The sequence below is a fragment of the Sinocyclocheilus rhinocerous genome, unplaced genomic scaffold (assembly GCF_001515625.1).
Source record: "Sinocyclocheilus rhinocerous isolate Xijiao unplaced genomic scaffold, SAMN03320098_v1.1 scaffold2682, whole genome shotgun sequence".
NCBI classification, from domain to species: Eukaryota; Metazoa; Chordata; class Actinopteri; order Cypriniformes; family Cyprinidae; genus Sinocyclocheilus; species Sinocyclocheilus rhinocerous.
In genome coordinates, this window is record NW_015663712.1 from 265,157 (window position 1) to 279,244 (window position 14,088).

A 14,088-nucleotide genomic window follows, 5' to 3' on the forward strand; every position below is an offset into this window, starting at 1 on the left:
CACACACACACACACACACTCACACACTCACTCACACACACTGTCACACACACGCACTGTCACACACACACTCACACACACTCACTCACTCACACACACACACACACACACTCACTCACACACACGGTCACGCACACGCACACACACACGCACTCACACACAGTGTCGGGTGGAATCAGAGCCGCAGGGATGTAGAGATCTGAACAGCTTTAGCTGTTTGTCGGATTTATTTCTGATGCGAATGTCTGTGTCTAATGTAATCTTTCTCTGCTGTTAAGGCTGTTTTTGTATGTCTTTTACAGAGATTACGTCGATTATCAACCAAATATAGAACAGAGAAGATCTACCCCACTAATGTTGGAGAGCAGGAGGAAAACGTTAAGAAAAACCGATATAAAGACATTCTGCCATGTGAGTAAACGACCAATCCAGCACTAACCTAACGCTCACACTAGCCATCCTGTCATGTGAATAAAGTGTTAGTTATGAATGAAGGGCTTGAGAGTGTCAGAGGTCATGTGACTGATGTTTGTTCATGATGAATTCTGATCTGGAGCCTGTGAGGTGTGTGTGTATCTGCTGACATGAAGGTGTCTTTCTCTTGCACGTCAGTCGACCACAGTCGTGTGAAGGTGACGTTAAAAACATCCAATCAGGACACCGACTACATCAATGCAAACTTCATCAAGGTACTGAAGACTTCCTGTGCTTTTCTGCGGCCTTTCCTGTCTCTGTAGAGCCTGTGTGTGTCTGTGCACGTCTGTGTATGAGAACTCACACAGGACTGCTGGCTTCTTGACTCTTGAACTCAAGTGTTTCTTCTCTCTTCTTGCTGTGACACACAGTGAACCATCAACTAGATCAGGGTACTCGAGTTCAGAGCGGGCCGCATTTAAAGGGGTCATATGATGCGATTTCAATTGTTCCTTTCTCTTTAGAGTGTAAGGGTAAAAATCTGGAACAAAAAATTGGATTAAGTTTGTTTTGCTATATTGATGCAAACAAAAAATTGCATTCATACTAAGAGTATTGAACAAACTCAAAATGCTAAAACTACAAACATTCTTGAGCAAATATAGTTCACAAATTTCTTTAGAAAGAAGTATTATTTTTCATATTTATATTAACTATATTGTATCAATATTTTATTTTTAAAATATATAGGGCCTATCACTATTCTCCCACCATGATTCACCGTCATTCCATGTTAAATCAAACAAATTCCAGAAACTTCCCAGCAGCTCAAATTTTAGATTTTGTTCAAGTATTCTCCCACCATGATTCTGAAAAAAAAAACAGACAACTGAACAAAATAACATGTAATTTATTAGTTTCTAGAAAAAATTGCTGCAGTCTATTTATAGAATACAATATTCAACTATTGATAAAAAAAAGTTAAACAAATGATTCAATGACTCGCTCATAAAGACATCACTTGTTTCATTCCTGAATGAATCAACGTTTTTTTGAACGAATCTCATTTTAAGTCACTTGTCTCCACCTGCTGGCATTTGTAATTGATACAATCTTTATTTGAAGCATCATCACTTTCGAAAAGGTGACTTATTCTATTTTGATCGCTTCTGTAGACAGCAGTGTTTATATCCAAACTATAAACTTTTATTCCAGTACTTCTGTGATTATTTGAATGTTTGTAACACAGAAATAACGATACAAAAGACTTTGTAAAGATGTTTCATACACGTAACCTGCTCTCTCTGGAGCAGCGTGAACGCAGATTTGAATGTCACAGTGTGATTCACGGCTTTAATAGACACAGATAGCTGAATCCTGTCATTTATAAACAAGATTTACTATTTATTTAAATATCCAACAATATAGGCCTACGAGAGTAAACATACGACGCGACAATATATGGTTTATCTGTGTTCTTCAAGCCATCTCTGGTATTTTCATAATAATTTGCAATCCAATGCTAATCGACATAGCCATTATTACCGTATAGAATCTACCTCGTTCTGTGACAAAAACCGCACATCAGCTCACAAACTGAAGTTATGACTGATGTTGTGGAGTAAAATCATGTTATTAAATGTCCTCTTGTTGGTCAACGCTTCTCTTTTAAGTTGTTTGGGGTGTGCCGGCTGTTGCTTTTTAATTGCACGTTAGTTACAGCGCTTGCAGAGATCGAGCCGCTTTTACCACTGCGATTGTATAGCCTACATTTAATTTTAAAAAATCAAGCTGCCTAATATTTTGAGGGCAAATTGTAATAAAAATACATTAATCTTCAGCATGATGCGGGCCTCCTGTTTAGTACCCCTGAACTACAGTCTTATGAGTCTGTCAGGACTGTAAGCCGTGTGTTTGGTCAGATCTGATCCTGTGTGTGTGTGTGTGTGTGTGTTCAGGGCATCGGCGGGCCGGAGGCCTACATCGCCACTCAGGGGCCGCTACCCAACACTGTGCTGGACTTCTGGAGGATGATCTGGGAATACAAGGTCACGGTGAGTGAATCTGCTGCCACAGAGAGACTGTGTGAGTGTGAGTGTGTGTGTGTGTCTGTGTGTGCAAGTGTGTGTGTGCAAGTGTGTGTGTGTGTGTGTGAGAGAGTGAGTGTGTGTGTGTGTCTGTGAGTGTGTCTGTGAGTGAGTGTGTGTCTGTGTGAGTGTGTGTCTGTGAGTATGAGTGTGTGTGTGTGTCTGTGAGTGAGTGTGTATCTGTGAGTGTGTCTGAGTGTGTGTGTGTGTGTGAGTGTGTATCTGTGAGTGTGTGTGTGTGTGTGTGTGTGTGTGAGTGTGTGTGTGTGTGAGAGTGAGTGTGTCTGTGTGTGTGTTTGTGTGTGTCTGTGACTGTTTGTGTGTGTCTGAGTGTGTTTGAGTGTGTGTGTGTGTCTGTGTGTCTGTGTGTGTCTGTGACTGTGTGTTTGAGTGTGTGTGTGTGTGTGTGTGTCTGTATGTGTGTGTGTCTGTCACTGTGTGTGTGTGTGTTCTCGTAAGTGACACATGACTTCTGTTGCGCAGGTCATCGTGATGGCGTGTCGAGAGTTTGAGATGGGGCGGGTAAGAATGATGTCAGTGTTGATTATCTGCTTTAGTCGTAAAAGCTTCGACTCACAGACTCAAACACGTTCTTCACTCGCTTTCCTCTGCAGAAAAAGTGTGAGCGTTACTTCCCGCTGTTTGGAGATGAGCCTGTGACATTCGGCCCCTTCAAGATCTCCTGTGTGAGTCCGTTACACTTCCCAGCATGCACCACTCTCTCGTCACATGACCTCGAGAGAAGCGTGTTGAGTCTGCGGCTGTGACGACAGACGTTATTGTTCACGATGGGATGTGAAGCGCGTTCACACTGAAACTCGTTGTGACTTAAACCGGATTGTTCTCAGTCACAAGGGAAGCAGTGAACAGCTGAAGGGCACTGAATTAGACCTCTTCAAACGTGTTCTGAAGAACTTCATGGCCTGGTTTCACAGACATGGCTTAGACTAAGCCAGGATTAGGCCATAGTTCAATAAGGACATTTAAGTAATTTTTTATAAATGTACCTTAGAAAAAACATCACTGATGTTCATCTTGGGACAAAATAAAGGCACTGATATATTTTAAGATCAGTCGGTGCAACTTTCTTTCAGTTGAAACAACTCAGATTTACATTTTAGTCTGGACTAGGCTTAAGCCTTGTCTGTGAAACGGGGGTAAATGCGGGAATAAGAAGAATCTGGTTTCTCTTCAGTTTGACCAGATTTACCAGATTTTACTTAGGCCATGTTATGGTTGAAAATGTGGAAATACGAATCTATAGTTTGTTTGTTTGTTTGTTAACAGATTTAGTCCCTGTTATGTTCGTTCATGATTCATGTTTGTAGATTTGTGTACCACTGCTCTTTACTCACGTCACAGAAAACACAAACTGTATCAAATGCATCAAGCAGATCCATGCAGATCTGAATAAGTAAATAACAGCTGTACTTAACTAACCTCAGAACTCTATTCAGTGGCTGATATGGGCTTGTTTTTTTGTTCAGGAGTCTGAGCAGCCGCGGACGGATTATTTCATCCGCACACTCGCATTGGAGTTCGATCATGTGAGTCTTTATTTCTGTCTGTCTGTCTGTTGTATCAGGACAGTTTTTAACCATCAGTCTGTTTCTCTCTGGTCTGTCAGGACACCCGGCGAGTGACGCAGTTTCATTACGTGAACTGGCCCGATCACGACGTCCCGTCATCCTTCGATTCCATTCTGGACATGATCGCTCTGATGAGGGAATATCAGGAGCATGACGACGTTCCCATCTGTGTCCACTGCAGGTATGAGATCTGCTCATCATGACCTCACGTCTGATCTTCAGTCCCATGAGCCTCGAGCAGCAGCTCCATCTCCATCACGACGTGTTAGCAGCATGACTGATCGCTAGCGCTGACGTTCTCTGGCTTTATCTTGATGGCCAATCATCACCGCTGAAGGACAGGCTGAGGTTCAGGTTTAGTCAGGGGTTTATGGGTGTTGGTTTAGCACGAGCCTCAGAGTTTCATAGGAAATGACTGGGTAGCGTGTCTGATGTTAGCATGTGTTCTGACTGCAGATGTGTGCTGTATGTGTTGACAGTGCTGGCTGTGGACGCACAGGAGCCATCTGTGCCATCGACTACACGTGGAACCTCCTGAAAGCTGGGGTAAGACACACTCACACTCACACACACACTCACTCACACACACACACACACACACACACACACACACATACACTCACATCACACACACACACACACACACATATAGTCTAACAACTGAAGGACTGGCATCATTGTGTGTTATTTTGCAGAGAATTCCTGAAGATTTTAACGTTTTCCAGCTGATTCAGGAGATGAGGACACACCGGCATTCAGCAGTTCAGACTAAAGTAAACGACACAAAACACCCGCTATAGACTGTAGCAGAATAACATGCGTTACAAACCAGCGCAGGATTGATTCACTAGCCTCCTGTGTCTCTCTGTACATCAGGAGCAGTACGAGCTGGTTCATCGAGCGATTGCACAGCTCTTTGAGAAACAGCTGATGCTTTTGGAGAGTCCAACAAACTCAGAGCTCACAGATGGGATGGTAAGACCACAAACACACACACTCGCACACTCTCTCACACACACACACACACTCACTCACTCACTCACTCACTCACTCACACACACACACTCGCACACTCTCTCACACACACACACACACTCTCACACACACACACGCACACTCACACTCACACACACACTGTATATATATACAAACACACAGAATATATACGATGAGCTGCCTGGATTAGATCTCTTCTAGAAAGACAGGAATGGTAGTTGAGAGAATTTAAACAATGAACAATAGAAACTGATGCTTTACTTCCTGTTTGAAAAGCCTGATATACAGACCCAGTGCGGTCTGACTGCACACACACACACACTGTAAGTGTCTGTTTGAGGCTGTAATATCTTCATTCTGTCCTTTCCTCCTCTATTTTCATTTCTCTGTTTGTAATGTAGAAGTTCTAATGTTTTACATTCACGTGTTTGGTTTGTCTTTGTTCTGACACACACACACACACACTGCAGGAAGAGGGCAGCCCGGAAAAACCCGTTCAGAATTCAGATGAGGAGAGATGGGACACGCCCCCTCCCAAACCACCCCGCATCCGCAGGTGAGACTCCGCCCCTCGGTACACGCCTCCAGAGTCTCATCAACCTCAAACCTCCAACTGCACTGAATGAAGAAACTTAGAAACATACTCGTTTCACAGAGTGTACATGTTTATCAGTGCAATTTTATTTATTTTATAATTTAGAGTATATGTGACCGGTGCTGGCAAAATTATTCACAATGAGCAATTTTTCAAAATTCTCCATTAAAAGACCTTCAAAATGACATGATTTATTGGAATCAGACAAAAAAGGACTGAGCTACACCTGTTTGAAGTCGATAGTCAATTCTGAGGAAAATCGAGTTAAAGTTTTCTAAAGGTTCCAAAGCGTTGCATCTTTTCCTCCAGTTCTTTCCTTAATAATAATTAATTACTATATTAATAATCACAATATAGCTATTTTTTATTTTATCTTTGATATTTTAAATTAGAACTGATGCAAAAAAAACTATACAAATATAAGAAACAAATATTGCATTACCTTTTTCATTTTACATCTAAACAAAAGCATTCAAATAAGAAAAACATAATCAAATGTAAAAATACCTTTAGTGTGTTTATTACAAATAAATTGATTATTAAAACTACAAAAGCAGTTCAATCAAGAGCAGTGAGTGATTCCCTCTTTTCTTTTATCGTTAGATTAACATTGAGACAGACAGCCTTTATATAAAGACCTGCTGTAACGCACGGATCTAATATAATGTTACACATCAGATGTTTTTCCCCAACAGTTCCCTAAACGTTCACTTAAGACAGAACAGATTATGTGTGCGTGAATACTTAAATACTGTAATTCTGTGTATATTTATCGGGATTGTGCTCTTTGGATGACAGTCAGCGCGAGAAGCGAGCGGAGAAAAGGTACAAATAAAGATAATTTTAGATGTTTAATTACTATTTGGAGCATTGGGATTGCTAGATGAACTCATTTTTGTGAAAACATCAACTTTGACTGAAATCGACATTTTTCACTTATTTTTTATTATTTTTTTTTTTTTGCGTGTAGCTCAAAATTAGCCATGCACATTCACACTCATTTTGCCAGCACAGGTCACATGTGTAGTATTGGAGAATTAGTATTTAGGCAATATGTGACCCTGGAGCACAAAACCAATCATAAGGGTCAATTTTGTGAAATTGAGATTTATACATCATCTGAAAGCTGAATAAATAATTTTTCATTATTTAAATAATCTAATCATTGATGTATGGTTTGTTAGGATAGGACAATATTTGGCTGAGATACAACTATTTGAAAATCTGGAATCTGAGGGTGCAAAAAAATCTAAATATTGAGAAAATCATCTTTAAAGTTGTTCAAATTAAGTTCTTAGCAATGCATATTACTAATCAAACATTAAGTTTTGATATATTTACGGTAGGAAATTTACAAAATATCTTCATGGAACATGATCTTTACTTAATATCCTAATGATATTAAGAAATAAAAAGAAAAATGGATAATTTTGACCCATACAATGTATTGTTGGCTATTGCTACAAATATACCCCAGCGACTTAACACTGCTTTTGTGCTGCAGGGTCACATGTGTATTTCCTGTCATCTGCTGTGTTTTCCACATAAACTCGTGTCCTGAATGAATCTGTGGAGGGTCAGCTCATGTTTGTTGTCTCTCAGTAATCAGGCCGAGGGCGACGTGAAGGAGGAGATTCTGCAGCCTCCAGAGCCGCGGCCCGTTCCTCCGATCCTCACGCCGTCTCCGCCCTCGGCCTTCCCTACGGTCACAAACGCACGGCAGGACAACGACCGCTACCATCCCAAACCCATCCTGCACGTGCTGGCGTCGGACCAGAACCCCGACCTCAACGAGAACTACAGCAAGCCGGGGCAGGACGGGCCGGACCGCCGGCTGGAGCGCACGCTGAGCATCGAGATCAAGACGGTTCCGCTGCAGGAGGGCCCTCGCAGCTTCGAGGGGAGCAGCGCTCTGCAGCGCTCACACGCCTTCAAGCGCTCCAACACCAGCTCCGTGTGTGAGGAGAGCGACGAGCCTCCGCGACCCAACCACCTGCCGCTGACGGAGGAGAAGGGTCAGTCCGAGCCCGGCCGGACCGCGCTGAGCTTCACCAACCTGCTGCACTCCGACTGCCCCGACGCTCTCTCCACGATAAGCAGCACGGCTTCAGCGGCACAGCAGAGCGCTCACACCCCCCGCAGAGTCACGCCGATGTCCATCGCAGGCCAGAGCCTCCCCACACACACCTCAGGTACGTACTTACACACACGCGCACACACACACGCGCACACACACACGCGCACACACACTCTCTCACACACACACTCGCGCACATACACACACTCACACACACACGCGCGCGCACACTCTCTCACACACACACTCGCGCACATACACACACTCACACACACACGCGCGCGCACACTCTCTCACACACACACTCGCGCACATACACACACTCACACACACACGCGCGCGCACACTCTCTCACACACACACTCGCGCACATACACACACTCACACACACACGCGCGCGCACACTCTCTCACACACACACTCGCGCACATACACACACTCACACACACACGCGCGCGCACACTCTCTCACACACACACTCGCGCACATACACACACTCACACACACACGCGCGCGCACACTCTCTCACACACACACTCGCGCACATACACACACTCACACACACACGCGCGCGCACACTCTCTCACACACACACTCGCGCACATACACACACTCACACACACACGCGCGCGCACACTCTCTCACACACACACTCGCGCACATACACACACTCACACACACACGCGCGCGCACACTCTCTCACACACACACTCGCGCACATACACACACTCACACACACACGCGCGCGCACACTCTCTCACACACACACTCGCGCACATACACACACTCACACACACACGCGCGCGCACACTCTCTCACACACACACTCGCGCACATACACACACTCACACACACACGCGCGCGCACACTCTCTCACACACACACTCGCGCACATACACACACTCACACACACACGCGCGCGCACACTCTCTCACACACACACTCGCGCACATACACACACTCACACACACACGCGCGCGCACACTCTCTCACACACACACTCGCGCACATACACACACTCACACACACACGCGCGCGCACACTCTCTCACACACACACTCGCGCACATACACACACTCACACACACACGCGCGCGCACACTCTCTCACACACACACTCGCGCACATACACACACTCACACACACACGCGCGCGCACACTCTCTCACACACACACTCGCGCACATACACACACTCACACACACACACGCGCACACACACACGCGCACACACACACTCTCACTCACACACACACGCGCACACGCACGCGAATATACAAGGTCAGATAAGCTGACAGAACTTAAAGGGACTGAAAGAAAAACGGGAAAAGGTGCTTCTGTTCCGAGAGAACCGTGGATTACACAGTTGTCCACTTCCTAAAGACCGGACTCAAAGTGACACAGACTCCTGTCACAGTGATGCTCAAATCGGTCACTTCCTGCTCGCATGTGCCAATCATTTCTGATCAAATGAGAGTCGAGCGACTCGAAGGAAGGGAGAGCTGGGAAAGGAAGCAGACGGAGGAGCGGCGTGTATGTGTGTGTGAGTGTGAGTGTGTGTGTGTGTGTGTGTGTGCGTGCACGTGTGTGTTTGTTTGTGTTTGTGTTTGTGTGTGTTTGTGTGAGTGTGTGTTTGTGTGTGTTTGTTTGTTTGTGTGTTTGTGTGCGTGTGAGTGTTTATGTGTGTGAGTGTGTGTGTGTGCGTGTGTGCGTGTGTGATTGTGCGTTTGTGTGTGTGTGTTTGTGTGTGTGTGAGTGTGTGTATGTGTATGTGTATGTGTATGTGTGTGTGTGTGTGTGTGTGTGCAGAGATGCTCCTGGGATCTTTAGGTCACCTGATCAAAGCTTGTTTTCTGCCTCTGAGCTGTGCTAATGCTGCCTGTCTAGGGCACTCAGTAAATTTGTGGGGCTGAAGGCATGATGGTAGTGTGATGATCGGGGGTCTGGGCTGGCGGGCTCGTGTCAGGTGTTGATGCTGCGTTCAGCGGTGTGTGTACGTGTGTGAGAGAGAGCTCTCTTTGCCCCAGACTGTGACGACAGTGAAGATTGGCCCCCGCCTGTTCCTGAGCGAACCGCTGAGTCCTTCCTAATGGCCACAGGTGTGTCTTTACTGTGTCCAGCCACACGAGGGCAGCAGAGGCTCTGAGACAGAAGCACAGCGCGTCACTTCCTGCTTCTGTAGTCGAGCGGGATCCTGTTCCACTGCGCACAGAATCCAGACAATGGATTTACTAACATTGAAACTAACATTGTGTGTTAGTTTCGTCTGGTTGCTCTTGGTGAACATCAGTTTTGTGACACACACACACACACAGTGAACCTCAGCCCTCTGTTATGTCTCGCAGCGACTGAAGTGATCATTCTGAAATATAAATGACAAAAAGTGGTTTTGACCAAATGCTTTTCAATAAGTATGTAGATAAAGGGTTTCCTATGTTTCCCAGCATGCCTGGTTGTTTTAGTGCATCTGTGTTAATGGTGAGTCAGTAGCCGGTGTGTGTGGATTTTGTGAGTTTGAAGAGCATTGATCACTGATGGCTCATTAAGGGCTCAGTCGTTAAACTCATCTGTTTCATTAGTGAGGTGATAGTGTGTCGCCAGAAAGCCACTCGTTCTCATGTCTGTCTGAACTTCCTGTAACGTTTCCCTCGTGTTCATTCAGAGGCCGCAGATGTGGAGCCGCCGCCGGCCGAAGCGTCGTCACAGGTGAGACGAGTCTGTTTCTGCTGCGAGCGACTGAGAACGAGAGCTTTAACATCTGTCTGTTCTCTTCACAGGCGTCTGCAGACACACAAGCTCCTGCTAGTCCTCCAAAGACCGGTACGTCACGCAGTCTCGTCATCAGAAGTGTCCGTGTGCAGCGGTGCATGTGGAGACAGAGCGAGTGCACTAGGTGGCGCTGTGTGTGTCGAGCTCGTCCGTTCACACTCATCGCGGTCCAGTATACTTTATACGCTGTGTGCGAGACGTATACCCGGGCCTTAGAGCTGCCACCAGATTAAACCACATCATATTATCAGCCAAAAACACTTCCTGTTCATCAGCACTTCCTGCAGACTTTTATTTTTACTGAATCTCTCGGTGTCCCGCTTTCACTCGTCATCTCTGACCCGTGTTTGTGCAGCACTAGAAACCAGCATTAGGTGCGTTATTTACGATATTAATAGCATTAACATGATAACAGCATTTAATTTTTTTTAAATATCTCAGTTAAAGGGATAGCTCACCCAAAAATTAAAATTAGCCCATGATTTACTCACTTTCAAGGCATCCTAGGTGTGTATGACTTTCTTCTTTCAGACGAATCCAATCGGAGTTGTATGAAAAATTGTCCTGGCTCTTCCAAGCTTTATAATGGCAGTGAATGGCTGTTATTTTTCATCAGTCCAAAAGAAGTGCAATACAGCGCATCCATCCATAATAAACAGTGCCTCACACAGCTCTGGGGGGTGAATAAAGGCCTTAGTAAATCGATGCATTTTTGTAAGAAAAGTATCCATGTTTAAAACTTTATAAGCAGTAATCTGTAGCTTCCACTAAGTGTCATACGTTCACACAGCGTAGTGTTACTCCGGTGATTAGAGACGAACGCGGAAGTGCAGCAGAGAGAGCAAAACAAAACGCCGGCTACGAATGAGAAGTACAAAACGAGGATTTGTAAAGAAAAATGTGGGAGGATTTCGATATAAGCCAAGAGGAGGCTGGTTTTCCTTTGCTAAAGTAAGGAAACTTTGCTTCCTTTGCTCCTGTAAACAAACGTAGGTTCTCGTGAGACCAGCATGTTCTCATCCGCCGGAATGCCGCTCTATTGTGAGCGCTAAGGATTAGAGATTACTGTTTATAAAGTTTTAAATATGGACATTTTTTATTCTTATTATGGATGGATGCGCTTTATTGGACTTCTTTTGGACTGTTGAAAAATAACACCCATTCACTGCCATTTAAAAGCTTGGAACCAAGCCAGCCACCGAGCCAGGACGTTTTTTAATATAACTCCGATTGGATTCGTCTGAAAGAAGAAAGTCATGTACACCTGGGATGCCTTGAGGGTGAGTAAATTATGGGGTAATGTTCATTTTTGGGTGAATATCCCTTTAATGTCAGAGTGGGTTTATTGTGACACCTTCTGACATTCACAGGCGCCGCCGGCTGCTCAGTTAATTCCTTACTGTTTACACAAAGATATGATTTTTATTATTATAATGAACATATTATTATTATTATTATTATTATTATTATTACACAAAAATAATATTTTAATTCACTTGCAGCATTTCAGTGCGTTGTGGTTGAACACACAGCTTTATTTGAATGTTAATGTGCTTTTGTTAGCCGTTAGCAGCCGCTCCGAATCTCCAGCTGTATCTCAGAGATCAGCCGCTGATCGCACTCAGAGACACTCAGAGACACTCGGTATGATTTCTCCCATAATGTGATGAAATAGAAGCCAGACGGCAAAGATGTGCATTTGTTTAGCAGTGATGTTTTTCTAGATGCTGAGCAGAAGAACGGAAAGGGCCCAGATTCGCCTCTGAAGGACAGGAGAGCAGAGACGGAGATCGGTGAGTGACCAGAGCAGACCAGAGCTTTTCCGTAATGATCTGTGAGTTTCTCTCAAGTGTCTCTGTGCCGCAGGATTCAGCAGCCGCTGCTCGCATCCCAAAGGCCCCCGGGAGCCTCCGTCGGAGTGGACGTGACCGCGGCACCCATCCGCTCCACACTCCACGCTCCTCTTTCTTCTATAAGTGCCACTGTAGACGACGGCGCCTCTTCTCTGACTAACACAATCAGTAAAGCTACAAAGATAATCTCCCATGATGCACCTCGCTGCCATGGACTCGCTGTGCTGGTGCTAAGCGTGTCTCCGGGACCAGAACCTGCCTTACTCCTGCTGCGGGGCTGGACCCGTTCTTCTGCAATAGTTTAGACTGAGATCAGACGGCGCGGGCCGGAGTTCACAGGGCGAGCCGTAAATGATGATGATGATGATGATGCAAACGTACTATCACTGAATATATTATTGCGATGTAAGACGTCTGTGCATGAAAGCGTCTGGTGTACCTCAAACTGTAAGTTATTTGCCCTCCTGTTACAACAAATGCTTTCAGGGCTGTGTTTTCTTTTCTGGCCCTTTCTTTGCGTATCGGCCGCTTCACGAGACGCTGCGGGCTGGAGATTGTATTGTTGATGCTTTTTGTAAATTGTATTCTAGACATTATTTTTGTATATGCCATTTTCTCACTTCACGAACGACTCCAGACAGCTTGCCCGTGCCTTTTTTTACTGTGTGTGTGTTTGAGACGCAGAGAGAGAATGTGTGCGAGTTACGTAACGTCGCATTTAAACCTCTAGGATTTTACTTGACCTTCCAACACAGACCTGTCAATCAATCAATCAATCAATGTCAGTAAAACATTAGGAGGAAAAATGTCTTCTGCTGCTTTATTCTCATTGCATACTGTGTGTGTGAGAGAGTGTGTGTGTGTGTGTGTGAGTGAGTGATTGTGTGTGAGAGAGTGTGTGTGTGTGTGTGTGTGTGAGTGAGAGAGAGTGTGTGTGTGTGAGAGAGAGTGTGTGTGTGTGTTAGTGTTTGAGTGAGTGTGTGTTAGTGTGTGTGTGTGAGAGAGTGTTAGTGTGTGAGTGATTGTGAGTGTGTGTGAGAGTGTTAGTGTTTGAGTGTCTGTGATTTTGTGTGAGAGAGAGAGAGAGAGTGTGTGTGTGTGTGTTAGTTTGTGAGTGTGTGTGTGTGTGAGAGAGTTAGTGTTTGAGTGTCTGATTGTGGGTGCGTGTGTGTGATTGTGGGTGGGTGTGTGTGTGTGTGTGTGAGTGATTGTGTGTGTGTGTGTGTGCGCGCGAGTGAATGTGTGCGTGCGAGTGTGTGTGTGAGTGTGCGTGAGAGAGTGTGTGAGTGTGTGCGTGTGTGAGTGAATGTGTGTGCGCGTGTGTGAGTGTGTGTGCGAGTGTGTGTGTGAGTCCGTTTGTGTGTGTGTGTGTCAGTGTGTGCTGGTGTAACTGCAGAACTGTCAGCTGCACCATGGGAGGATTTCAGACTCTTTCAGAGAGGAGTGAATGAAGAGCGTCTGATGAACACATGCTGCTCTGTGCTTTGGGTTTGGATGCAGATCACATCAAAGATGCACATCTTATGTGTTTGTGATTGAGTCTCACCTGTGCTGGTTAACATTATTCAGTTAGGTTGACATGATTATCCATTATCATGCTGTTTTTGATGCAATGAACTGAAATAGAATAGCATTCAAAAGTTTGGATTCAGTTGTTTTTAAAAATAAGTCTCCTCAGCCCATCAAGGCTGCAATTAACTGATCAAAAATA

General features: G+C 44.9%; 1 protein-coding gene across 1 annotated transcript in view; it reads left to right on the forward strand.

Annotated features, from left to right (window-relative positions):
• LOC107729010 (tyrosine-protein phosphatase non-receptor type 12-like) overlaps positions 1-13,183 on the forward strand; it is an 18,295-nt gene extending 5,112 nt beyond the window's left edge. The window contains exons 2-17 of the mRNA XM_016539360.1: positions 303-411; positions 613-689; positions 2,373-2,468; positions 2,985-3,023; positions 3,116-3,187; positions 3,989-4,048; positions 4,129-4,271; positions 4,570-4,636; positions 4,786-4,863; positions 4,967-5,065; positions 5,557-5,642; positions 7,284-7,873; positions 10,418-10,461; positions 10,533-10,575; positions 12,249-12,317; positions 12,391-13,183. Coding sequence (XP_016394846.1) covers positions 303-411; positions 613-689; positions 2,373-2,468; positions 2,985-3,023; positions 3,116-3,187; positions 3,989-4,048; positions 4,129-4,271; positions 4,570-4,636; positions 4,786-4,863; positions 4,967-5,065; positions 5,557-5,642; positions 7,284-7,873; positions 10,418-10,461; positions 10,533-10,575; positions 12,249-12,317; positions 12,391-12,452 — 1,734 coding nt within the window. The 3' untranslated portion in view covers positions 12,453-13,183. The remainder of the gene's footprint in view (positions 1-302; positions 412-612; positions 690-2,372; positions 2,469-2,984; positions 3,024-3,115; positions 3,188-3,988; positions 4,049-4,128; positions 4,272-4,569; positions 4,637-4,785; positions 4,864-4,966; positions 5,066-5,556; positions 5,643-7,283; positions 7,874-10,417; positions 10,462-10,532; positions 10,576-12,248; positions 12,318-12,390) is intronic.
• Positions 13,184-14,088: the final 905 nt, after the last annotated feature.